At 42.3% G+C, this 25,694-nt stretch overlaps 1 protein-coding gene across 1 annotated transcript; it reads right to left on the reverse strand.

The window, feature by feature from the left end:
• Positions 1-1,757: 1,757 nt before the first annotated feature.
• ndufs1 (NADH:ubiquinone oxidoreductase core subunit S1) lies at positions 1,758-25,405 on the reverse strand. Its single transcript, XM_069196272.1, has 19 exons — positions 25,341-25,405; positions 24,687-24,769; positions 22,897-22,988; positions 22,556-22,663; positions 21,822-21,898; positions 18,688-18,769; positions 16,761-16,891; positions 15,818-16,003; positions 14,741-14,875; positions 14,226-14,340; positions 12,969-13,114; positions 12,564-12,692; positions 11,131-11,260; positions 9,282-9,442; positions 8,650-8,804; positions 8,147-8,322; positions 6,568-6,702; positions 4,796-4,868; positions 1,758-2,110 (listed from the first exon to the last, which is right to left on the reverse strand). The coding sequence occupies exons 2-19, from the start codon at positions 24,763-24,765 to the stop codon at positions 2,019-2,021; spliced, it is 2,202 nt and encodes a 733-aa protein (XP_069052373.1). The 5' UTR covers positions 24,766-24,769; positions 25,341-25,405; the 3' UTR covers positions 1,758-2,018.
• Positions 25,406-25,694: the final 289 nt, after the last annotated feature.

Raw genomic sequence — 25,694 nt, forward strand, 5'->3', positions numbered from 1 at the left:
ATGACAACAACCGGCTGCACAACAACAACCTCTGCTACCATATTGGAAATTTAAGTTTTTATTATAGTGAAAACAAGATATTTCTATGAATTTGAAAACCGCTGTGTCATATTGTTAAGTTCCTGTTTGGTCGTCAGATATACCGTTAAAAGGCTTTCGGGGTTACAGACACTGAAACCTTTATAGTATGTTAGAAGAGTTTGCAGGATTGGTATAGTTGTAGCCAAGTGTAGGAATGAAGTCTCTCCCATCATATTTTATGTAATTGTGATGTGTTACTCTGATATTTGTTTATTAAATATACACGTATATTAGTGACATTTTTATAATTATGTTGATGATTATTCTTTAACAGACATCTGGACACAATGATATCAATGTATTACTAATGGATTTTTTAAAATGTTTCATTTACACTAGCAATGTATTTAAATGATAAAAAGTTGATACATCTATTAGACTAGGGAAACTGTTGCTTCTCATTCCCCAGTATTTTTTCAGTAAGAGTTTATTTATTTTGACCGATACAGAACAAGGCTTATAAATTGAACATTGAACTGTTTGGTTTTTAATGCACACACTACAGTATACAATATAGATATCAGCAGCTAAGAATCTTTGCTAATATACTTTCAGAATTAATCACACCCAGGTAGAAAAAAGGTTTATCAACACAATTCAGTCCCCCAAATTGTATATTGCCTGTAATCTTTCACAAGACGTTTTGTATGTAAAACAATGTTGTATTTACAATACTTTAACCTTTCTTAAATGAAATCTATGGTTGTCATTTCCAAAATTAAAATCTAATCAAATTTAAATAAAACCATACTTCTGGACTTTGATAAAAAAGAATAATTAATTATATATACTAAATAATTACCCTTGTTTTTCCAGCCACGACACTATGGAGAGTTACATCATAGTACACTGTGTAGTTTCAATTTGAAGGATTTCATGTCGCGTCTTAAATGAAACCTTGAAGTAGCCAAGAGGTACTCAAAAAACTAAAATTAATTCTACAATTAGTGGCACATTCCATGGATAACACACACAAAAAAAGATAAAACACAACATGATCAATAAATTTGAAGCTTTTGTTTCTTCAGAAAAAGATAATTATTTCTGTGTTTTAGACCTACACATCTTTGCACAACTATGATTTTCACTCTTGCTTTTTGTGAATGTAGGAACTTTATTGAATTTATTTTGTATGTGGTGAAAACTAAAATCATGTATTTTCAGAATTTGTTTTGGATTGCATTACTGCTCTGTAACCTCAAACATTCAATTATAAAACAAGCAGAAGCCTAGAAACACATACTGCAACATCTGGTATTAATATAGTAGCTTAACACAGTGGTTTGTGATGTCAAACATAAAACTTTATATTAACTTTAATTGAAGCTTTTAATTGAAAGAATCCTTGATCAGAGCAGATAAGTCATGTTTTTAAGTCTGATTTTATTGACATAAAAGGAGAGCGGTATTCTTAATCTTATTTTGGAACTCAGAATTTAACTTATGCTATAATTAGAGCATATTGAAAAACATCACTTTTAAATTCATCAAGATAAAGATTTACAAAATCAGAGAGAAACAAAAGCACTGAAGTCACTGAAAATTCCAAGCAGTTTTTTAAATTAGCATTACATTTTATGTGTTTTGTCAAACTAGAGGTTTATGGGTGTATGTGCAATATAACTAAGCAAAATACTGATAACCCACCTTATCAATTGAAGAAAAAGAAAAAAGTATTTAGGCTGAAGTATTTATTCTTTATTACATTTCTTTACACCAGTTAAACGTGAAGGACTAAGCATTCTCCCAATCTTGAATATGTAACTTCAACTTTAATTTACAGTGCCACCAGCAGACTGCCACAACTTATAAAGAAATGTCACACAGTTGTTCACACACGATGCATTGGTGAAATCAAACTTCAGTTTTGAGCTACAAGTTCTGCATGGCCTAAAATTGGTGCAAGAGACAAGTGCAAGTCTCTAAACATTGGACTTTTAGCAGATGGATGGCTCTTCAACTGCCTGTGCTCCCTCTGTTACAGCTTTGACACACTTTGCCATGGTCTGCGAGGCTCTGCTGATGGGATCTGAGGGGGGAAAGAACGGGGGAAAAACATCATTTAACAAAGATTTACAGACTGCCCTACTGGTATTGCTTAAACAAATAAAAAATGTGAAAGTGTCACTTTTAGCAGCACTACACAATGACCCTTATGCCGTAGAGAACATAAAAAAAGGTTCAAAATGGGAGGCGAGCTATTGGCCTGTCTAGCTTGTTTAGCAGCTAAATGATCTAAGGATCGGCTTCAACCACATGGCTGGGCAGCCTGCTCGATTCTCCCACAGTCCTTTGGGGGAAAGAACAGGCTCCTACTATGGTTTAAGTTCCTGATGGTCACCTTGCTTTACATCTTTGTAGTGTTCTATGAGGTTCCAGGACTTCTGAGGGGGGGATTTTGACTGTTCCTCCAGATTGCGCTAGGTTCCACACATCCATAATATATTGAGTTTGATCCAGAAACGATCAATCACATTTATCCCAGGAGAATCGAGATGGCCGGGTGAGAATATTTATTTTGCCGATGGGGATGTATGCTGTGGAGCGCTGTCCAATGGCCAAAAAAGCTTCGGCTTCTTGACAGAAGGAGCCAGTGTTTGGCTAAAATGTACTGGTGCATGATAAATTCAGGATTCCTTTTATCTTAAACAGGGCTCCGGGACCCATAGATGCTAAATATTCCCTAAAACAATCAACTTCCTGACACATTTAAATTGGTCCCCTGACATAAAAACTTGGATGACTCAAAATTTCCTTCATCTTAACAAGACTGAAGTCATGCTTATTGGCACCCCCCCCATCAACTTCGTAAAAGCCAATCTTGTAACCCTATCTGTAGATGGTTCTGTACTTGAGCTTCGGTCTAAATTGAAAAACCTTGGGGTGATATTCGATTCTGGCTTAACATTCGACCCATTGTCAAAACATCTTTTTTTCACCTCAGAAATATCGCTAGACTACACCCTATGTTATTACTAACTGGCTGAAAAGCTGATCATCACATTTGTGTTCTCTCAAATTGACTACTGTAATGCTCTACTCGCTGGGGTATATAATCTGCTTTGAACAAACTGCAGGATGTCCAAAATTCGGCAGCCAGAATCCTGACCAGGTCTAGTGCAACTGATCACATTACCCCTATCCTGGAGTCCTTGCACTGGCTTCCTGTCAAATTCCGTGTGGACTTTAAAATCCTCACGCTCACCTATAAGCCTCTGCATGGCTTGGCACCTCAGTACCTGTTTGAACTATTACTGCCCTACTCCCCACCTCACAACCTTCGCTCTTCTAATTCTGGTCTCCTAACTGTCCCCCAAGCCCGTCTACATTGTATGGGTGACAGGGCCTTCTCCTGTTATGCCCCCAAGCACTGGAACTCTCTCCCCAAGGATATCAGAGAGTCACCTTCTCTAAACTCCTTCAAATCCAGACTCAAAACCTTCTTCTTTAGAAGAGCCTTTACTTAACTGGTTCCATTCTTTACCCCTCTGCTTCTACTTTTCTTAGTACCACCATCCACTGTCTCCCCTGTATATAGTAATTGTGTTTTATCTTGTGTATTCTTTCTATTTAATGTTGTTGTCATTCTGTAAAGCGCTTTGAGAAGCCAACTTTAAAGGCGCTGTATAAAATAAAGTTTATTATTATATACATTTCAGAGTTTCAACACATGTTTTTTTAAAGACTCCACCTTTGTATCTTGCTGCTAGTGTAAGGTGGATATTGCAAACTGATGCCATTCTAGTTACCAGCACGACATAAAGCATTCGACTCACAGCCACTGTGAGTGTCAAGTGTTCTCTTTCTGGTTGGGTTGGCACCATTCCAGTTGCCTTAAATATTCTTAGTATTGAGCACTACAGTGCAAATAGGGAGATTCTGCCTTTTTTGGATTGTTTTAAAGCCATCACACAATGTATAGAGATCAATACCTTTTTCTTGCAGTCCCTGGAGAGCTCTCTGATGTTAACCATGCACAATGATACACTGGTATTACTGAATGGCTTCAACACGTTAGCAATGTTTATAACACAATTTTGTGATATTTCAAAGTGTACCTTGAGCATTTTGGGGCAAAACACTACAGTGTTTTACAGGACTAAAATCCAAACTATTTATCACGCTTAAAACATGAGATTAAATTATTCTTAGTTCATTTACATACAGTGTTGCACTCGTCCATTAGAAAAAAAATGTTCCATGAAAGTCCAGCAGAATTTTTACCTTAATCTCATTAAAGGTAATTAAAACTTAACCTGTAACCTGTACTTCTAATATCTCTGGTATTGATCAATAAAAATAATTGCAGCATTTAAAGTGGGATGTTTAATTCATGCTGATCACACTATTTCAACAAATACCCATTATATATTTTTTCTACTTGTTTAAACACCGCTGGCCTCCAAAACAAGTGTCCAAATGCAGCTGTTTCCCCCCCCCCATTAATTTCTGATGTCAGAAAATGATACCCAGCTTTTCAGCGGAACGTACTTTAACTTTAACAATAAAACAACTCTATAGTAATACATGTCTTCATCAAAGTGTTAGTGTTTCCCTAGTGCCATTTTTTAAAACAACACCAAACCTCCCAGATTTCATTAAAAAAAGAACTGGGTTTTACAAAAACAACAGTGATGTTTATCATTCAAAAGAACTGAAATGTGGTGCATTTCCACCACAGCATGTGAATAATGTACATTTATGGGCCTCATACCTGTCATATAGAAGTCCTTAACTGTTAGCATGGGTGGAGCCAGAGGATCTGCGAGGAGTGTCTGATTGACTGCCTGAAAAAGCAAAAAAATAAAAAGTGGCAGTTGACTAGGTAGTATATGAACAGTGTGGACTGGGCAGACAACACTGCACAAAACACGCTGTAACTGCAACTCTGCCTACCACCCAGTAACCTCCTGGAAAAGATTAGCCCTCAGGAGTCTTTCCGTGTGAAAAAACAAAATGGACCAAGCCAAAAATAGTCAGTCTGCAGCCTTTCCTCTTAAAACCAATCTGAAACTCTGCAAAGTACAACGCAGCACCAAGTGTATTTACAAGAAGAAAGCAAAATCTGTGCATGTAAAACTTAATTATAAATTACATGCTTCAGTGTAAAGATCTGTGTTTAAGATTCAGTAGGGTTGACAGCGGCAGACTCTGTGATAGATCCATTAATTTCCAAAGACACTGTGTCGCACATGTTATACATAGTGTGGAACCCGGTTATCATATAATTGAACTATACTCGTGCGATGAGGCCATTTATACTGTATGTGAACAGGAGAACCTGAATGTCCACTCTATTTCTCACAGTTAGCCAGTGCAATGTGCAGAGGAAGGAAATGCTTCTCAAAGTACATCTTGAAGTGTTATGAGAGTCTTATCTCGATGAAATAAAGGTATGTATCAGTATTTCATTTTCACATGGGCATGGCCTTAAAGGGCACAATGCTATTTTTATATTTTGGAGTTAAAAGGAATCGGCATTGATGAGTGCATTTCAAACCATAATGAAAGTAAAATGTTCACAGTAACATGTAAAACCTCCAATTTATAAAACAAAATAGACTAAATTTCGAGGTATGCACAGAATCATACTATGCGATTCAGAACAAGGCAACCAAACTTCTGATGACGTGTGGCGGCCCTGTTACAGTGTAACCAAGCAGGCCTGTGAATACATCTCTTTAAACCCAAAAAAATATTGCTCTCAATTTCGTGGTGATTTTCCCGACAAACACTACTTACTTGTTAACTCTGCCTGCAGATCATGTTGGAACATTTCTGCGGTGAGATGTCTGCTGTACTTATTCGAATGTACATCAACTGACATTAGTCATTACCGAGACTAGTGAGCAGGAAGGAACGCAATTCATGCCAGTCTTGCTCTCACCCATGGCAAGACCAGTTGCCAGCTTGCGACAATGTGGCAACTATGCAGTATTTTCACAAAAGTTTCACAAAGGCTTAATTCAGTTAAAATTGTGTGAACCACACAAATGCTCGGAGCGGCTGTAGTTGCTCAATGGCAGAATATTTGTTGTATTTTAAACTTTTGGCAGCCATATCGACCTTCAGCTCACAACTGGCAGCCCACTGAAGCTCAGCAGGTGTGAGCCTGGTCAATACCTGGATGGGAGACCTCCTGGGAAAAACTAAGGTTGCTGCTGGAAGAGGTGTTAGTGGGGCCAGCAAGGGGCGCTCACCCTGCGATCCATGTGGGTCTTAATGCCCCAGTATAGTGACGGGGACACTATACTGTAAAAAAACAGGCGCCGTCCTTTCGGATGAGACGTAAAACCGAGGTCCTGACTCTCTGTGGTCATTAAAAATCCCAGGGTGTCTCTCGAAAAGAGGGGTGTTACAAGGTGTCCTAGCCAAATTTCCCCCTGGCCTTTACCAATCATGGCCAGAAAAGCGCTATATAAGTGTAAGCAATTATTATTATTATTATTATTATTATAAGGTTCAGGCAAAAGAAACGGTACTGACCTTGGACAGTTCGTGAGCCTGCTTGAAGTAGTTGGCCCCCTCGATATCGTCATAGCGCACCAGGTTGGGAGACACCTCGGAGAGCCTGACGCGTACTTCATCCAGGGTGTCGTATGGCAGAGTCACACCAGTGAACTACAAAACAAAGAACCGGGCGAACTGCTTTAAACCTTGTAGTCAGCTTAATTCTTATGTGTAAATTGGTTGCACTTAACTGGAATCAATTACATGTTAAAAACCACACTGTTACAGGACTGATTGTACAAAACAGACACACTGCATTTTCAAACGAGCCGGATGGTTAGTTCATACAAGTTACAAAGAAAACATTCAATAATCAACTGATGGTGATAACCTCAGTCATGAAGACAATCTCTAAATCTTTAGACGTGTAAAGCTTGTATTTGCTTGTTTTCAGAATGCCCCCTCAAAACTACATATGACCCTAGTTTCTTGGGGCAACGTCACATCTTTCAAGCTCTTCAAATCCATTTCTTTGCTCCAGCTGTTAATAATACAGTAAAAAAAAAATAGCCATACCCCTCCATCAACATAGCATTTATCAAGCGCATTAAGTACTTAATTTTGACCCTGTTTGAACTATTTGGCAAAAGTTGCAATTTTAACGTGAAAGGCATCCATTCATACTACTATTATGGGACTGATCTGAAGGAATTTTATCTTTAATTATATAATAGGGTATAACCTATTTGTATTTTAGTATGACAAAAGTAAAAGTGCATTTAAAAAAAAAACTACTTTAGCTCTGCAGGTGAGATTGATCATTGCACCATAAAGAGACTTACTGCATGTACTCAGATATGGAATAAGCATTTACTGCTAAAAAACTAGTGTACTGATTTTCCTAAATTATTAAACTAAGATAACATCCCAGTGAATTGCAGTACTCCAGCTCTGACTTAAGACAATGTTACATTCGTCCCCAGAAGACTCCAGCTCTTAGCATCTTTGAACTTTTCACATAGAATTCCAGATCCCATGGGCCTTAATTCTGCTGGAGCACACGCGATACTACTGTACTCTACCCATTTAATCGCTTGTATAATAAAAAGGGTTTTTATAGTTTATGCAAGGATAAAAGCATCTTTCCCACATTTTTGTGCTTACTCAAATATGTGGTCTGGTAAATGACAAGTCTTTAAAAGTAAAAGTGCATTTTTTTTTAAACAACCTTTACTTTAGCTCTGCAGGCGAGATGGATTGTTTCACCACAGAGAGACTTACTGCACGTGCCCAGACACAGATACTGCTTAAATACTGGTGTACTGATTTTCTTCAAAGTGTATCCTAAGATAAAGACTAAAGACGGTGCTACATTCCTCCTCGGAAGACTCCAGCTTTTAGGATGTTCTGATCTGGAATGCTGGGTGAAAAGTTCAGTGGGCCTTATTTCCCTTGGAGGACAAACTATACTGCTGTACTCTACCCATTTAGTCACTCGTATCGTAAAAAATGGTATCCTCGCATAACTACAAAAACAGGCATGGATCTTTCCCAGATTTTTGGTGTTCACTCTGATATTGCTGGATAAGTCTTCAACTTGGTGTTGACAGGGTACCTCTGAAATGGCCCGAATGATCTTCCAGTCCTCCCTGGCCACGCCGGGTGGGGTCACTGCCGCTCTGGTCTGCTGCGCTCGGCCTTCGGTGTTCACATAGGTGCCGCATTTCTCCGTGTAGGCAGCTCCCGGGAGGATGACATCCGCCATTGGGGCACCCACATCCCCGTGATGGCCTAAAGGAGGACAGTACAGCGCGAAACAGGACAGATGACAACTGGGGATGAGAGGCCTTTCTAATGTGCGGCAACGGTCGCTTTATACGGTAAATGGAAAAAAAATATAGCACTGCTCTGTCCGCAGGACGTTAACTGCCGTAACACAGATGGAGAAATGGGGAAGCTCTTTCCTCTCTGGCGTGGTCCTCACTGGACTCGCAAGCACGAATTTCAAGAGCACTCGACCCCACTAAAGAAACGAGCTCCAATGAAAACAGACTGGTGGGAGATAGTGGCGTGTTTACCAGATGGCAGATTGGCTTGTCGTTTCTCTGCTGCTCTTACCCTGGTAGATGACGAAGCAGTCTTGGGGCAAGTCCTGCCTGGTGACGCAGCCGGCATCGGCGCCCAACAAGAACAGCACTTTGGGAGGGTTCTTCCTGATGACCTCCACTCCAGGCTTGTAGCCAAGGTCCAGGGCTGCCACCTGACTAGCAACCCTGGCGCCAGAATACAGACAGATTTGCGTGAGGCAGGTTTCCCAGGAACCTCAGGAAAAGTCGTTCTTCCGTAAAAACATCTAAATCCGTAACTGGATCAGGCTTTTTTGGGGGCTTTCCCAGTACAGGTTTTTTTGCAAATACTGCACACCGATGTTCCCACGTGTGCGATATTTAACCATAAACATAGATATTCAATGAACGTGCATGGAAAACGCATTTCTTCTGATCACAATTTGTAAAAAAATGCGGATCCAACAGAGGTCCTTGGAAAAAAAAAAGCAAATTACTTTGTTGTGCCTGGCCGATTAAAACTCTACAAAAGCTGAAAAAACACTCCAGCTCCACCGCCGTAATCCCCGCAATTCTCCTCCGGAATACGAACTCACCTACCCCTCAGCTGCACACAACTAGTCACAGTTCTCAATATGGGCTCCGTGTGCGACAGAGCAAGAGCCGCAGGGATGAGCGACCCACCTGTGGAGGACGTTCAGGACCTTCCAGCTGTCCTGGACCCCGCTGCTGGCCCGGGCATTTTCAGCAATAGCGGAGACGGCAGCGTGGATGGCGGCCCCGTCTCCCCTCTGCAGGGCGGCGCTGCCCACCACGACCATGGGTTTCTTTGCTTGGCTCAGAACCTACACAGACACGGGCTTTGCTCTGAGCTTTATTCCAAACCGCCTGTTAGCATGCTAACACGGGTACCATACACCGCCTTTCTACCAACATCTGAGTTGCAGATCACCCTTCTATGGAATGAGGCACTAGAAAGTTAGTCCTGACTGGGATGTGGTCTGGGAAAATATAATGCCCCCCCAAAAATTATCATACCAAACTCATTCATTTTATACTGCATGTTTCCGCTGAACTTGGGAAAACAGCACTGGGGAATAAATCTTGGATGATCATGGCACGTGCATGTTCTGGATCTTTAGGGAAAACGATTTACCGCCTGGGGTTTCTCATTTTGGGTCTCTCCGGCTCTGCTCTGTCCTCCAAGCCCACATACTGCCATGCCCTCCCATCCCTCCGGTGGTTAATTAAATCCGCCCATAACAGACACTGCCAGAGGTCTTTTCTTGTTTTTACAAAACGAGACACCCCAGGCAGTTAATCAGTTTCTCTTCATTTACGGAACATGCGCCTCCCACAATCATCCAGGAAAATTCCCCAACGCTGTTTTCGAAGGTCTGTGGAAACATACAGCATAAAACGCATTAGCTTTGTACCCTGGTCTTTGGAATAAAGTACTTAAAAAGTTAGGGACTGGGACATGGCCCGGGAAGATATAATGTAAAAAAAAAACGTATCATACCAAACAAATTGATTTTAAACTTGTACAAACAATATTCGCAACATCATACATCGATAGTTCCAGATGAAAATGGCTTCCAATTCCTACAGTGCAACCAGCAGCCATTTTATATGTCCTGGAAACGAACTACAGCAAAACATTTCTGCTCAGCGACACTTCTCAGCTGTCTGTTAGTCTACTTGTTGCAGATCCAACAGCTGCCAAAAATTCCTATCCAGCACAGCTGGGTGAACATCCGGGATACTGGCAAATCATGCAAGTTACATTCATAAAGAAGCTGTCCTGCATGGTGCCTATGCTAAAGATGTATCAGCTGAGGATGCATTTTTACAAAAAAGGTGTAAGAAAATCTTGGGTCTCCTTTCTGCAACCAGTTTTAGCATGCAAAGGACATTTTGTATGGAGAGAACACAAGTGCTATATTGGAAGGTTCCAACATTCGTAATAGCTTTATATGACATTCATTACCAAAAAAAAACAATACTTTTGATTAGCAACAACCACCGCACACGTTTATTTGAGATTTAAGAATTAACTGCGCTCACCCGGGTGATGTAGGCAGCCATTATGTCAGCAGTATTGCCATAGAACAGATCAGGCAGGGAAACTGCTTGCATTAAGGGGGAGGTTGAGTTAGGCTTGCTTAGTCAAGTCCAGAGTATAATGTAGCCAGGACACTGGGCTCACCACCCCACCACCTTTCAAATAGGATCTTCGATGACCAAGCACTCAAGATCTCAGTTTAACATTTCATCTGAAGGACAGCAGTGTCCCAGATCAAGAAACAAGGATCTGGAAATTCAAATCCAGATACAAGAGTACCACCTACAACACCACCAGCAGTGACCAGCTATTTCTCAGAGATCTTCCATCTCAGTACTCACCAGGCTCAGCCTTTCTTAACTTCTGAGATTTGAGAAGATCAGTTTAAAAGACTGCTAACAAGGTTTATCCTAAACAACTATCTACACACCATTACTCTATAAAATACTTTTACAGCACATAGATTACCTTGCTGAAAGGGTGCTTTCCTGAGGCTATATCCTGCAGCACTTGAGTAGAATCCCCAAGGTGATCATAGGTGTACCTCAAGTCCACACTGGTGCCCACAACAGCAACTTGGAGCTCATTATGAAGCCAGCTAGCAAGACAAAAAAGAGTGTAAGCTTAAAGCACAACTGCCCACAGACGTCTTTCGCCCACATCACCTCTAATTATCATTGCCATTCTTGTTTCATACCTTATGAATGGATAAGCTGGCTACATGTAGTGATGAATACAGTCACCCATTATGTCAGCAGCATTGCCACAGAAACAGATCAGGTAGAGAAACTGCTTCACCCTAGGTTTATAAAAGGTACCCCCACATCAAGAACAAACGCTACAAAACAGGTAATCCCCAATACAATGAGAACTGTTGTTGTCAGATACCATTACCATATAACACATCAAGTATGCTATACAGCTATCTATCCCACGTGGAGAAGCAAAACTGTTCTGACAGACTGCAACAACAATACCTACACAACGTTCGCCACTGTGGGTGAAATAAACTACTTTGTAAAGCCTGTAGCGTACCTGTATCCCTGTAGAAATGCTCAACTTAAACTACTTTTTTTCTCCCCTATTGCTTCAAGTAGTGTTTAAGAAATTACCTTCTCTGCAGTAAAAGAAGAAACGGGGGCAAAAGCAGAATATTTTTAATCTGACGGAAAGCATTTTGTCTGTGCCTCGACCTCTCTGGATAAGTTTATACCCCCCTCCCAGCTTGGACTTATCATTCTTAATGGAGCTCAAATGTTGCATCTATTGTGCTACAATGGGGGTCGCTTGTGTCCTCTTAGACGCCTCTTTTTCTCACTCTGCCTGCACACTGTGCCCACACCAGAGGAAAAGCAGAAGCTGGCCTCAAAAACAACTCTGCAGGTTCACAGATGCCAGACACAGCAAGGTCTGGCTCCACCTGTGCTCCAGACAAGTGCCCTTTCAAGATTACACATTCCCAAGTGTGCTCATTTCTCAACAGTAATTTGTTCAAAAAGAAATACATTCTGTTAAGTTACATTAATGTGTACCACGCACTTAAAACGTTAAAATGTTTAGGCGTGACCACCGATTAAATCTAAATCTTGAATTCAACTGAAATCTGACACAACCTGGGTTGAATTAAGTGCGTTTCACGTGGAGAAAATAATGGCGGCCTCGGCTTCAAAATTTGGGTTCTCAAGCCCCTCGTTTTGCTTTATTAGTAAAAAACTCAAGCCTGCTCATCTTGCGGACTATGCTCTGGCAACCTGAAAAGCGCTCAAATGATAGAAAAAACACTCCACGATATCACATTTTTAAAAATCTCTCGGCGAAGGCCTCCCAGAGCTATGTCGCCTCGTATCAACAGACGCATTCTGCCGAGCACGGCATCTCCCTCGACTCTGAACACTACCAACCTCTTCCTCACTCGGGCGTTGAAGAGTGGGGCCTCAAAGCGGGGATTGGTGCCCACCAGCAGCAAGAGGTCGGCCTCCTCCACCCCCGCGATACGGGTGTTCAGCAGGTAGGTAGATCGCAGGTCGGTGCTGAAACAAACCAACAGTAACAAAAATAAAAAGGGGGGAGGTCTTTCGTTTGTTTTGTTTTTTTTTACCCGAACACCAGAGCGAACCAGCAGGAGAAACAACGGCCAGGCGAGATGTCAACGCGCGCGGCGCACAACGGCTAACAGAACGGAGAAAAACACAACAAAATACTGCAAGTTTGCTTTCACAAACTGCGGGAAAAGCTGGGTGGGAGAATGGGACGTTCCCGGACTTTTCCGTTCATCCGATTTCTCGCGGTTAAGCAGTGCGTCTTACCCGGCGCCAGCCATGGGGAACACCTCTTCTGTGCACAGAGTCTCACTGTTCAGCCTGTTCAGCAAATCCTTCAGGGCGACCAGGGCCTCTGCATCTACCAGCCCCCCTGCGATGGCTGCTACATCCTTCCCCTGGGCTCCCTGCAGCTATAAGGCAGAAACCAAATCCTCTCACAGAGTCTGTTTTATAGCCCACAGGAAATGAACATATTCTGTCAGTAGCCGTCCTAACACCGACTGAGCACGAAAATCCCAAGTGAACGTTCGAGATACAGCTCTCCCCTTTGGCAATACGCCTCAACATTAACACTGAGTTCCAGAAAGTATGAGCATGAGAAAGAAAGCATGAGAAAGTCTGCATGCCCATTAAATCCTTGGTCTCTTTCCTAAAACCAATGTAGCTCGCAGAGCTGCTCTGCGGTGCTTTAAGTTAATCCAGCAGTGAAAACGGAGACGTTCCACAGCCACTGCATTTAAACAGATTTTCAGCGGTTAGGACATTTAAAGGGCGTGAAATTATTATTATTTTTTCGTCACGGGCTGCTGGCTGGTTGACTAGTTGAGAAATGATTTACACGGAAGCAGAGAGCAACTGCAGATCCCTGGAAAAAATCAAGCCTGCTCACCTGGCTGACTACGCTCTGGAGACCTTACAAGTGTGAAACTATTGACAGGTGGAGAATCACTGAAGGATATGAACTCCTTATTAAGCATTTTCCAGCCAACAAAAACCCCCTGTTCCTGACTTGGCCCTTGCAGGCAAATGGAGAAAAAGTGTCAGTCCTCTAGTCTAAACTCACAAACTCCACTGTCTCTGCTCTAGTGCTGCAAAGTGGGAAAATACAAATTTACACGCGTGTTTCTTGCTCAGTGTGCAGCCAACACTGAACACCAATTAAATAAAGGCATCGAAATGGCCCCTTTGAATTTAAAATACCTCTGAAAGGACAGACTGAAGCAGAAAGCTTAAAATAAGCGCAAAAAAAAGAAAAAAAAATGTTTGCGGCTCTTAAAAACCAAATGAAAAAAGGTTCACAGAAGTAGTTTTTTTAAAATAAACTTTTCACTCAGTTGTCCTCTGATTTATTTGGTTTACCTAGCGCGTGAGGTTTTAAGCCAAAAACTATAACTAAATTGTTTCCGAAAGGGAAGGCAATTTGAAATATGGAACGTGCAGTTCCACTTCCTTCCTAGTCTGGGCAGCTGAGGTGGGAGCGCCAAGCCCGAGCGGCTTGAGGGGTTCTGGTGGGTTCCGTACCGCTTCAGCAACACGGACGAGGGTGTCCTCCCAGGAAGTGGGGACCAGCTGCCCGGAGGAATCCTTCACCATGGGCTGGGTCAGCCGCTGGCGCTTCAGGCCATCATAGGCAAATCTGTAGCATGAACGGAGACATAGGACCCTCACTTCAGCAGCTTTCTGAAGCACAGAGGTCAATGCAAGAGGAACCCACATTTCAGGCATCAGTTCCCATCAGTGCATTTAACACGTGCGCACTAATTCACTTATTGTGTTTCTGGAGGCAGCGGAGTGACATTTAAAATTCCAGGGAAGACCGATTTAACTAAAAGCATTCTTGAAAGGCCGCGATTTACATTTCGCCTTGGAGAAAAACAGTGCACTTTCTAAACTATCACAGCTAAGATGTTACCTGCATGTTATTTAGGCATTGTGAAAGGTTCACTTCTTGCGCACTTTTAAAATCTATTAAAGAGACGTGCACATCACATCCGGCTGATCAGACGCACATGGAGCGTACGAGAGCTCTGCCTTACCGGGTTTTATCGGAGATCCACTCCTCGTTAATATCTTCGTTTAGTCTCGGCAGGACCCTCATCACCTCTCCTCCCCGTGTGCTGACGACGATGTTACTGCCCACTGCATCCGACACGTCTATGGACTCCGTTTTCCTGTCGATGTGGACAGCTCACCATTAACGAGCTCTTCACGTGCCTGCTACAGGTTTAACAGCAAAACAAGCCGCAGATTCCTTGCAGAATTTGACCCTCTTCTAAAACAATCGGTAAAACTTTGTCTTGAGATGCAGTAGTGCAAATCCCCCTTTCACACTGGCTACTAATTAAAAATGTATGAAGTGGGGGGACACGCAATGGTGAGCATTGCTGCCTCGCAGCACTGGGACCCTGGGTTTAATTCCTGAGTTGCCATCTGTGTGGAGTTTGCATGTTCTCCCTGTGTTCTTGTGGGTTTTCTTTTGGGTGCTCTGGTTTCCTCCCACAGTCCAAAGAAACACTGGTAAGTTAATTGACTTCCAGGAACACTGGCTCTGGTGCGTGTCAGTGTTGTGCAATGGACTGGCGTCCCATCCAGGGTGTACCCCACCTCTGTGCCCGCTGCTTGCCAGCACGGTCTCCGACACACACACACCCTGCCCCCGCGACAGTGTGAAGTGGTTAGAAAATGGATGGACTTATCGAAGATGCCAGTATACGATCACTGCACCAGCTTAAAGGTCTTTAAGTGGACACAATGATGTGCGACAGTCATTTCTCATTCATTTCCTCAGTCATTTCCTACTCCGTTGGGCCCCTGAGCAAGGCCCTTAACCCCAACTGCTCCAGGGGCGCCGTACAATGGCTGACCCTGCGCTCTGACCCCAGGCTCTCTCCCTATCTGTGTGTCTGTGTGTCTTATGGAGAGCAAGCTGGGGTATGCGAAAAGATAATTCCTAATGCAAATTGTAAAGGATTAATAAAGTGATGTTAGTATTATTATTATTTCTTTCATTCTTGCCCTTGCAAGCACCATCCCAGAATAAGCTTCATGATGTGGCACAGATTTGGCTAAGAAAGCTTCCACGGCTCTTAACTGCAGCTGGGGCGATGCCTCACCTGGTCTCCCAGGGGCGGGCAGTGAAGGCGTAGGGCTTCGACGTCAGCGCTCCCACGGGGCAGATGTCAATGACGTTCCCAGACAACTCGGACATGAACATCTTCTCCACGTACGTGCCCACCTGCATCTCGTTCCCTCTCCCTGTGGTGCCCAGGTCGTCCACTCCTGCTATTTCACTGGCAAAACTATGTGAAAAAACAAAACCAAAAAAAAAACATTTGCCCCTCCATACTGTGTTTGCTTCAAATTGCTCAGATGCTCACATTACATTTTTCTATTATTCTCCAGCCATGTTTAAAGTGTCTTGCAATAATTACAAAAGTATCTGCATGTCCCTTTTAGCACTGAAAGCATCTTCTTGCACCTTCAAGTGTTAAAACATTGGCTAGAAATCTATTAAAATGACACAGTATTCATTCTCCGACACAAATTCTCTTGTTCTTATTTTTAAAATGTATACAAAAGCTTTCAGATTGATAGGACTGGCTTTCCACCTTTTCTTTGTTTCCTAGAGACTGTTTAAGTGAAGTTCGTATTTTACGCTGCTCTTTTCTGTGTCTTCTGTCTCTCTTTCCTATAGTTTTACTCCTTTTCTGTCCAGGAAGATTTGGGAGGGACATGGGAAAGCCTGTAGCTTTCTTTTTCAGAAATTATTTTCAGATAAGACACTGCACTGACAATTTGTGTGTTCTTTAATATTACCTTAAGTAACTTTTGCATCATGTATTTTTGTCGGTAAAAAAAAAGGGTAGTTTTAGTCAGACTGCAGCCTAGTGTGTAGGACATCCAAAGGTGTACTTTTTAGACCTGCATCCTGGCATTTTTCCTAAATAAGTAAAGTGTATTCTTTCACTCAACGGTGAATTTCACTCAAATGCTTCACCACACTGATGATGTGCTCACAAACACTTTACAGAGGTCTGAACCCTCCAGATAGCTCACCGAATACATCTTGTACACTGGATGCAACGAGTCATGATGGTTTTAATGAGAGGACCAATGTTCTTGTCTTCAACTGCTCTCTTCCCCTCTGTGAATCTGCTCCTGTCACTTCCAAACATCATAGACTGGTCCTGAAGAGAAAAACACAATACTACTTAAAAACCACAGTAAAACAGAACCACCAGCTGGCCTTAAGCCTTACAATTCTAAAATGACCATGAACGCTAACAAGTTCATACCCAGACGGCAACGACTGACCAGTTCAACTCCTCATCTGCGCTCAGAAAAGCAGATGAGGTCAATTTGCTTACCTGAACAGACTCCCTTTTCAAAGCCAAGGAAAATGCACAGTGCTACTTAAAGAAACACATCCTATTTTCAGCGTCAGCCTCATGAAGTCTCGTTTTTTTATTTTAAATTTGTGAGCAATGTTACTTGTGTTTTTTGAGCCACCCTCCCAAGTTATTTCTAAATAAAAATGTTAAATAACTGAAAGTTGCCAATTTGCATGGCAAATATTTAGGTGTGCGTTTAACGGTTTAATCTCTAAGCCTTCATCATTACAGTTACCCAGAAAGTTACAAAAGAAAGGAATTTGAATTGAATTTGTTCAGACAATACTTAAAAACTGAGAAACAAGTTTTACAATGTTCCATCTACTGGTATTTTTGGAATGGGACAGTTAATGTATTTGAATATTAAACATTCGAGCATGCAAATACATATTTGCATATGCAAATATTTGACATCGAGTATGCAAATAATTGACATCACGTATGCAAATAATTGACATCACGTATGCAAATAATTGACATCACGTATGCAAATGTTTACTTGAATATGCACATGTTTATTTGAATATTCAAATCTAAAATATATATCTGTATCCACCCAGTTACAGTGCCTTTGGTTAAGACCTTACATAAATATAGTGTTTGTTGGCTTGTACAGCTAAGTAAATCGAAATGGGTTTCAAGATTCATGGAAAAGGTAACAGTACTGGTGGCACAGTCTAAAAATATAAAAATTTTCATTTCTTTTATAATTTACTTTGTATTTGTTCCTTTACAAAACTTTTAGAGACTTCCTTATTGAAATAATTCTAACACCACAGGAAAACTCAATCAGTCTCTGCAGGTTCTGAAAATAAAAACCTACAAGCCTTCCTTTACTCCAGTGCAACAAAACGACAAACTTTGATTTGTAGTTTCATTGACTCAGTTCTTAAAAAAAAAGATCAGCTTACAACAATACAACAGTTTGGAGTTAGGGGGCTGAATATGTGGGTGAAATAGTAATTATCACGTATTTGTACAATACCAGGCGCTGCTAATAAAAGATTTCTAATAAAAAACTTCAAATCTGTCAATTGTCTTCAATAAGAATATCAGTTGTGCCATTTGTCCTTCCTACAAGTAACTGCTAGAAGTGACTTTGAGATCAAGTAGCTATTAGTACCCAAATGAGACAGATGTGCCAAACTGTGTCCTCTCTAACCCTAAACCAACCTTCCTTATGTCCTTTTGGTAGAGGGGAAGGTTTTGTCCTTTAAGCAAATCGCATTAATGTTTCTTGTTTGTTTTTGGAACTGCTCACAAAAATGAGCACAGACCACAGTGCCTTGCATTTTAACTTTTCACTTTGGTTAGAAACGAACCAGTGGTACTTGAAAACGACATTCTTAACCACAATTTGACTGGGAAAGTCCTCTTGCTGCGATACATTAAAAAGAGGCTGTGGGTGATTGGTAACAGGGGAGAAATCACAGCTGAACCCCAAAAACTGACAGACATTACATTATAACAACAAAACTGATGTAACAAAACAGTTTACTCTAGAATTGAATCTAGCTCAGCAATAGTGTTAACCGAGAGAATGGGACTAAACTGTTTGAACAGAAAATCCAGAGTATTCCTTTTTTTTTTACCTGCAGGTCACATTCTCCACCCTGATCACAAATTGGGCAGTCAAGGGGATGATTGGCCAACAGGAACTCCATAACTCCCTCTCTGAGGAGACAGCAAAACAAGGTGCTTATTGTAACCGCAGCTGTGAGGAGAAGAAAATAATAATATTGCAGCTTGAAACACAAAAGGACAAACTGCTCTTCTGCCCACATTGGCAGGTAATGCCACCTCGCATGCCTTGTTCAATATTTCATGTACATGCATGAGGAGGAAAGACCACAACAACCATCAATGAGAACTCTTTGGCACTCCTGACGAATCGGCATTCGTGTTACACTTCAACACATCAAGTTTGACATGTACTCTTTGAGTTGACTCTGCAGGAATGGCAGCAAGGTTATTGGAAGTTATTCCTCAACACAACCCACTGAAAAACCGAGACTCCTTCAAAACCTTGGAAACTGTTGCCTTGTGCAAAGGATTTGCTAATGCAGACGAGACTGAAAACATAAATTAAAAGGGATCAATACTAGGGACCACTGCTCCTCTTAATTTATACGGAAGAGTTTACTACTGGTACCTGAAGTTATCTAGACGTGTTCATGGAGGATACCAAAATAGGAGAGTAAGCAAACACTGCAAAGTAGCAAAGAACACTCAAAAAGACACAGAACTTAAGCAAAAACTTGGTAGATTACATTTAACATAAACTTCAAGGTGTTATACTCAAGCATCAAAAACACAAATTTTAGTTGAAGAATACTAAGGGTAAAACAGCTATTAAGAATTAATAACATCAACTACATTTTATAGAATTCCCTTTTCTGCGGCTAAGCATTAAAATAGGCAAACAGAATGTTATGATGTTAGGCTATATAGTTGTAAAGGGCAGAATTTAAAGAATTTAATTTTATTACACTTGTACAGAGCACTAGTAATACCTCACTTGAAGTGACAGCACAATATTGGCCAACAGATTAACAAATAAAGATACTGTTGGCTCTAGAATAAATCCAGAATAGATGCAATCATATACATTTCCAGGTTTAAAGGAATGCTCTGCACTGACAGGATAAAATAATTAAACTTTTTCAGTCTTCAACAGAAAAGACTGTGAGGGTACATGATATACGTTACCTAAAAAAAAATCATTCAGAATATTACTAAATGACTAAAATCAACAACTTATTTCTTCCAAATCCACAGCAAAGAACAGTACTGAGGATACAAGTGGAGTCCATGGGTATGTGGACTTCAAACCGAGAACATAAAAAGTTGTGGATCTCCGGAACAAGCTACCCAGCCGTGTTGTTAAAACCAATGGTCCAACGGCCTTTTCTAATTTGCCATATTTGCATGTTTTTATTTAAGTCTTCCAAATCCACATACAGTTATGAAACAAGATTATTTTCTCTCCATAGCGCATTTCTTCAGATTTTAACTGTCGATATGAAATCAGTGTAATTAAAACAGGATCTGCGCCTGTGGCTGGAAGGTTGCCGGTTCAAATCCCGCAACCGGCAGAGGAATCCTACTCCGTTGGGCCCCTGAGCAAGGCCCTTAACCCCAACTGCTCCAGGGCCACTGTATAAATGGCTGACCCTGCGCTCTGACCCCAAGCTTCTCTCCCTGTCTGTGTCTCATGGAGAGCAAGCTGGGGTATGTGAAAAAGAAAAATTCCTAATGCAAGAAACTGTATATAGCTAATAAAGTGATCTTCTTCTCCGTTGCTCTTTGTTACAAATATATACTACCATGTTTAATTGCAATAATTTCCTGCAACTCTCCACAGGCTTGCCTGCATAACATCATTTCAGTTTAAACAAAGCAGGTTAGAAAATTGCCGTCATGGTGACACAGTGGTCAGCATTACTGCCTCGCAGCACTGGGGCCCCGTGATCAATTCTGGACCTGGGGTGCTGTCTGTGTGGAGTTTGTATGATCTCTCCATGCTTGCATGGGTTTCCGACAGGTGCGCCGGTTTCCTCCCGCAATCCAAAGACATGGTGGTAGGTTGATCGGCTTCTTGAAAAACTGTCCCCAGTGTGAGGGCCTGCCCTGTGGCCACTGCTTGCTGAGACTGGCTCTGGAGACCGGATGGATGCTGGCGTAGTGCCGAGTAACGGAGCTGTAGACCAGGGGGATGCTGGGACGAGCCGCTCTCTCGGAGCCTGTGATGCCGCGAAGACCGCAGCAGGGTAGCTCAGTCAGTAGAGCATCAGACTTTTAATCTGAGGGTCCAGGGTTCAAGTCTCCATTCGGGGGGTATGTTCTGGGCGGAGCAGTGGCTCTGTGGCTGTGACTGGAAGGTTGCCGGTTCAAATCCCGCAGCCGGCAGAGGAATCCTACTCCGAGGCCCTTCACCCCAGCTGCTCCATGGGTGCTGTACAATAGCTGACCCTGCGCTCTGATCCCGAGCTTCTCTCTCCCTGTCTGTGTGTCTCATGGAGAGCAAGCTGGGAGACGTGAAAAGACAAATTCCTAATGCAAGAAATTGTATAGGGCTAATAAAGCAACATTATTTATTTTTTTATTATTAGCGCGAGGACCGGCTGCCGGAGTGGGCCACACCGAGGAGACGGCGGCAGGGCCAGGCAGGTAGACCGGCCTTCCGGCTGCTCGTTGACCGCTGTTGCTGTAGGAGCTGTGAGAATAAAAGGAACGGCAGCGGCAAAGCTGGACAGACCACAGCAGGTCGGTTCCGGGAACTGGCTGTCAGATCAAGGCAAACCGGAGAGAGACCGCCGAAGCAGACTGCCAGTGGGGGTAGACGCTGATGCAGCCGCAGAGAAGGCTGGTGCAGATGACACTGGAAAAGCGCCGGATGTCCAAATTGCAGACCGGCTCTGGGATCTGTAATCATTAAACAGAGCTCCAGCACAGGGGTGGGGGGGGGGCCCTCAGGACAAAACAGCCGAAGGATGACTGAGTGGCTGAGTGCCCGAACGGCAAAGGAAGGAGCCACCCAAAAGGTGATCCCGACCGCAATTCCTCGTGGAAATGTTCCGGTCTCCCGGGAAACCGCCAACCGCGAGCGGCCACTGGGCCCCACAGGGCATAACACCCATAAGAAGCTGTTCTCTGAAAACACGCAACGGGATGACAGGAAAACACAAACGCAGGGCAGGAAAGAACTACCTGCTCTCCACCTCACCTGGCTTTCTTGGTTTTCTCAGAGTTTGTGAGGATATTCCAACCTTTCATGACTGGCATTGCACAAGCTGCCACGGGCTGAAAAGGCAAGAAAGCGTTAGAAACGGTTTCATTTTACGACTCGTGCTGACACTGCCATGAAAGACATGTTACTAGATTTCTGCCACCTAGATTCCACTGAAACAAAGACGAAGAGTTTAAGTGATCATTTCTGAATGTGCATTAAATTAGTCAGCTCTTCAGTTTCCTTAAATTTACCAATTATCTTCCAGCTGACAACATTTCCCTTAACAGTTACTGGTGGTATTAATTGCCAGATACTATCACAATGCTTACCTGCGTAATTATGCCATTAATAACAAAGATGTAGAAAGCATTTCAAACACTTAAAATAAGAAATTTAGCACAAAACATTTCTGAATCACAGCCATCTAAACAGCCGTGGTGAAAACATTTTGGAGAATTTCAAATCAAAATGCGCAACCTTGCTATTTTGAAAAGAATGGTATTTGCAACACCTGATGCTCATACATCCAACATACTTGATCACAGCTGAATGAACACAGATGTTTTAATCCTTTTGATATGCAGCTACTTTTACAAAACCACATGAAAAGGTCTTTCAACAGACATTTAACCACCAAAACTCCATGTGATTTTCTCCATGTATCAAAATTCAAAATCCTTTGCACTTATCATTTGCTTTCGAAATCTTGTAATTTGGAAGACCCGTACCTTGGGTGCTTTCTCAATCTCCACCAGACACATTCTACAGTTTCCAGCAATTGAGAGTCGGTCGTGATAACAGAAGCGTGGAATCTGAACTCCGACTTTCTCACAGGCCTAGAAAAAAAAAAATCAGTTGGGTCCGAATTAAATGACAGGTAACTATTAATACTTCCTATCTGTTTTCCCCCAAAATGTACTTCACCATTTAAAGGATAAATAAAACTCATTACCCACATTTCCAAAAGTGGACTGACCTGTCCATACAAATATGGACCACAATACCCCTGCAGTTTCACAAAGTTTACACTGATTTTCAAGATGGTAACCATTTCGGAATACGAACTCACCTGAAGCACTGTAGTTCCTGGTTCAACCATGAGGGGCTTTCCATCCACAAAGATCTCAACAAGGTTACTGGCTGCTGTAGCTGTGGTGCGGACTGCAGACACAAACGAGAAACCCAGCGCAATGAACTCTTCCTCATTCGTTTTTGTAACCAGTCTCTCAGCAGTATGCAAATGCAAGGCTGGCTTGAGGATCACCATTTTCCAGCTGCCTCTTCCAATTCAGGTTTTACTAAGTTCCTCCTACTAAGATAAGATCATTTAATTGCCCATATACAATTTCTTGGGTTAGGAATTTGTCTTTTCACATTGCCCAGCTTGCTCTCCATGAGACACACAGACACAGAAGCTTGGGGTCAGAGCGCAGGGTCAGCCATTTATACGGCGTCCCTGGAGAAGCTGGGGTTAAGGGCCTTGCTCAGGGGCCCAACAGAGTAGGATTCCTCTGCCGGCCACGGGCACAGATCCTTAGCCACAGTGTCACTGCTCCACCCTTGTTATTTGTTACTCCCTTGTTACTTTTTGTTAAGTAACGAGAAGTACACATTTCCATCCATCCATTTTCTAACCACTTCATCCAATTCGGTTGAGGGGGAGCCAGAGCCAGGCGACCAAAAGACACTAAGCAGGATCCACCCAGGACGACACCCCAGTCCATCACAGGGCACACACAGACGCAGACGCACACCCTCACACCAGGGCCAGGTTTCCCAGAAGCCAATTAACCTGCCAATATGTTTTTGGACTGTGGGAGCAACCGGAGCACCTGCAGAAAACCCACTAGAACCATGAGAGAACATGCAAACTCCACACAGACAGTACCCTGGGTCCAGAATTGAACCCAGGGCCCCCACGCTGTGAGGCAATAATGCCAGCCACTGCACCACTGTGCCCCATTAAAAGAACAATCTCTTAACCCTATTGAAACCGGTGAAATGAGCAAAACAAACAAGATTATCTCCAGTCGAGGTAGTGATGAAGGCAGTGGTGTGCAAAACCAAGCTAACAAGAAGGATGGGATGGGCTGTGAATATTCCCCCAGCTGAGTGGGATTACAAGCTATGCCCTGTAAAAACTGTTCATGCCCCTCACAGAGGATCATGTTATTGGATGGGGGTTGTAAACATAATGGGAAACAAATGCAAAAGAATTTAAGGGTCTGGACTGAAAACAAGTTCCACTACTATCTTATTTTGCAAAGCGTTTCAAATAACACTTCTCAGCACTGTATTCAGCCCGCATCATGATTTTAAGATCTCACAAGACTTGTGGTACAGGAAAAGATTCAGCACTAATTTTTTTCCCCCCAATTATAATTTGTTTGTGAACGTGAGCTCATAACCAGCCTATGAGCTTGTTTCAACTAAGGCTACGGTTGATTTGCTTGAAGTGCTGGAAAGAGCTGACACGCGATCTCTTCCGATTCCACCACACACCGCCGATCTTTCTGGGGGAAGAGTTTGAGAAGCACAAGTACGGATCCTCAGCGGCGTAGTTTATTCTACCAATGCGGATTTGTACAGCAAAATCAAAGCAGCACTACAGCTGCCACACAGGGCTGGGATACCCAAAGACATCAATGCTCCTGCTGTATATACAGGTGCTCCTAAACACCACTCAGAGCAACAGCCCAGGCAGAACTGTCTTGCTAAAGCACCGCAAAGTGGCAACATCCACCAAGAGAGATGAACAGCCAGAAAGACCCCAGGCAACACTTGTCTAATGGACATTCCCTCTGTTTACATCTGTGTGCTCAGCTTTAGAGATCACTGATAGATATTTTTTGGGCTTACCATTGTTCTTCCCACTTATGCAAGCTGGGGAACGGGCAGCCCCTGAAAGTGCACGTCTCACCGCAGGTAAACGCAACATGTCGCTGGAAGAAAAACACACATCAGACATTGACACTAGAAGAATGGGTTTCATGAACACACAGACGACCCAGAAACGGCAAAAAGGTCACACGACTCTAAATCCCATGTCTTAACACAACACGGTCCGGCTCTATCTATTTAAGACACTTTAGAAAATGAAATCCCAAAGCTACCTAATGCATCCTCTCACTTTATGTGCAAAAGAACAGCATTAGGACTAAAACACAAAATGTTGGCGTGTACAATGATAAGAACCTCCGACATTCAAAGTGACACTTGGTAAACAGGAGGCAGACCAACAGCTCACAAAGAAATAAATTTCATCTCTCACAAGTTAATTAATTTTCAATTCTTCCATTACACCACAGAGCTCAGGTTGTTGCAGGGCACTGCAAGCTACATAACTGAAGAGTCAAGGGCACAGAAAGAGATAACAAACCCCTTCTTTTCACTCTAAAAAACAGCAAACTTCAACGTCTTTTAATTGTAGCTTGACGACAGTTTAAAAAGTAAGCATCTGCATGCCCACACACTAATCACTTCAACTTCAGAGGTCTGTTTTGGTCATCTTACCTTGTCGCTATTTGGCCTTCTAGACCAGAACAGCGGCGCTCTACCAGTATGGCGACTTCGGCAATCTCCGGAGAAAATAACGAAAATGATCAAATAACGTATACCGCAAAAGATTTATTTTTTTCCAAAGAGACTAATTTTATTTTATTCTATACCAAATACATCCATTTTGCCTAGCATATGTCATTATTATTTTTATTTTGATATTAAAGAACCTTTCACCTTTAACCTTCGTTTCGTCACTTCCTACATGAATGAACGTATTTACCTAGGTATTGCATTAATTTCTTTTTCATGTAAAGTCAGAAAACCCCCATCAAAATAGTATAAAGTGAGAAGATAAAGAAATATTGC

This window comes from Lepisosteus oculatus, chromosome 12, assembly GCF_040954835.1.
Source record: "Lepisosteus oculatus isolate fLepOcu1 chromosome 12, fLepOcu1.hap2, whole genome shotgun sequence".
In the NCBI taxonomy this organism is placed as follows: Eukaryota; Metazoa; Chordata; class Actinopteri; order Semionotiformes; family Lepisosteidae; genus Lepisosteus; species Lepisosteus oculatus.

Coding starts and splice junctions, on each gene's coding strand:
- ndufs1 (XM_069196272.1), bottom strand. CDS start 24,765: ATGTTGCGTTTACCTGCGGTGAGACGTGCACTTTCAGGGGCTGCCCGT. Junction 18,770..21,821: donor GAGAAAACCAAGAAAGCCAG/GTGAGGTGGAGA, acceptor CTGTCTCCTCAG/AGAGGGAGTTATGGAGTTCC. Junction 9,443..11,130: donor GAAAGCACCCTTTCAGCAAG/GTAATCTATGTG, acceptor GTGTCTGTGTAG/GTTCTGAGCCAAGCAAAGAA.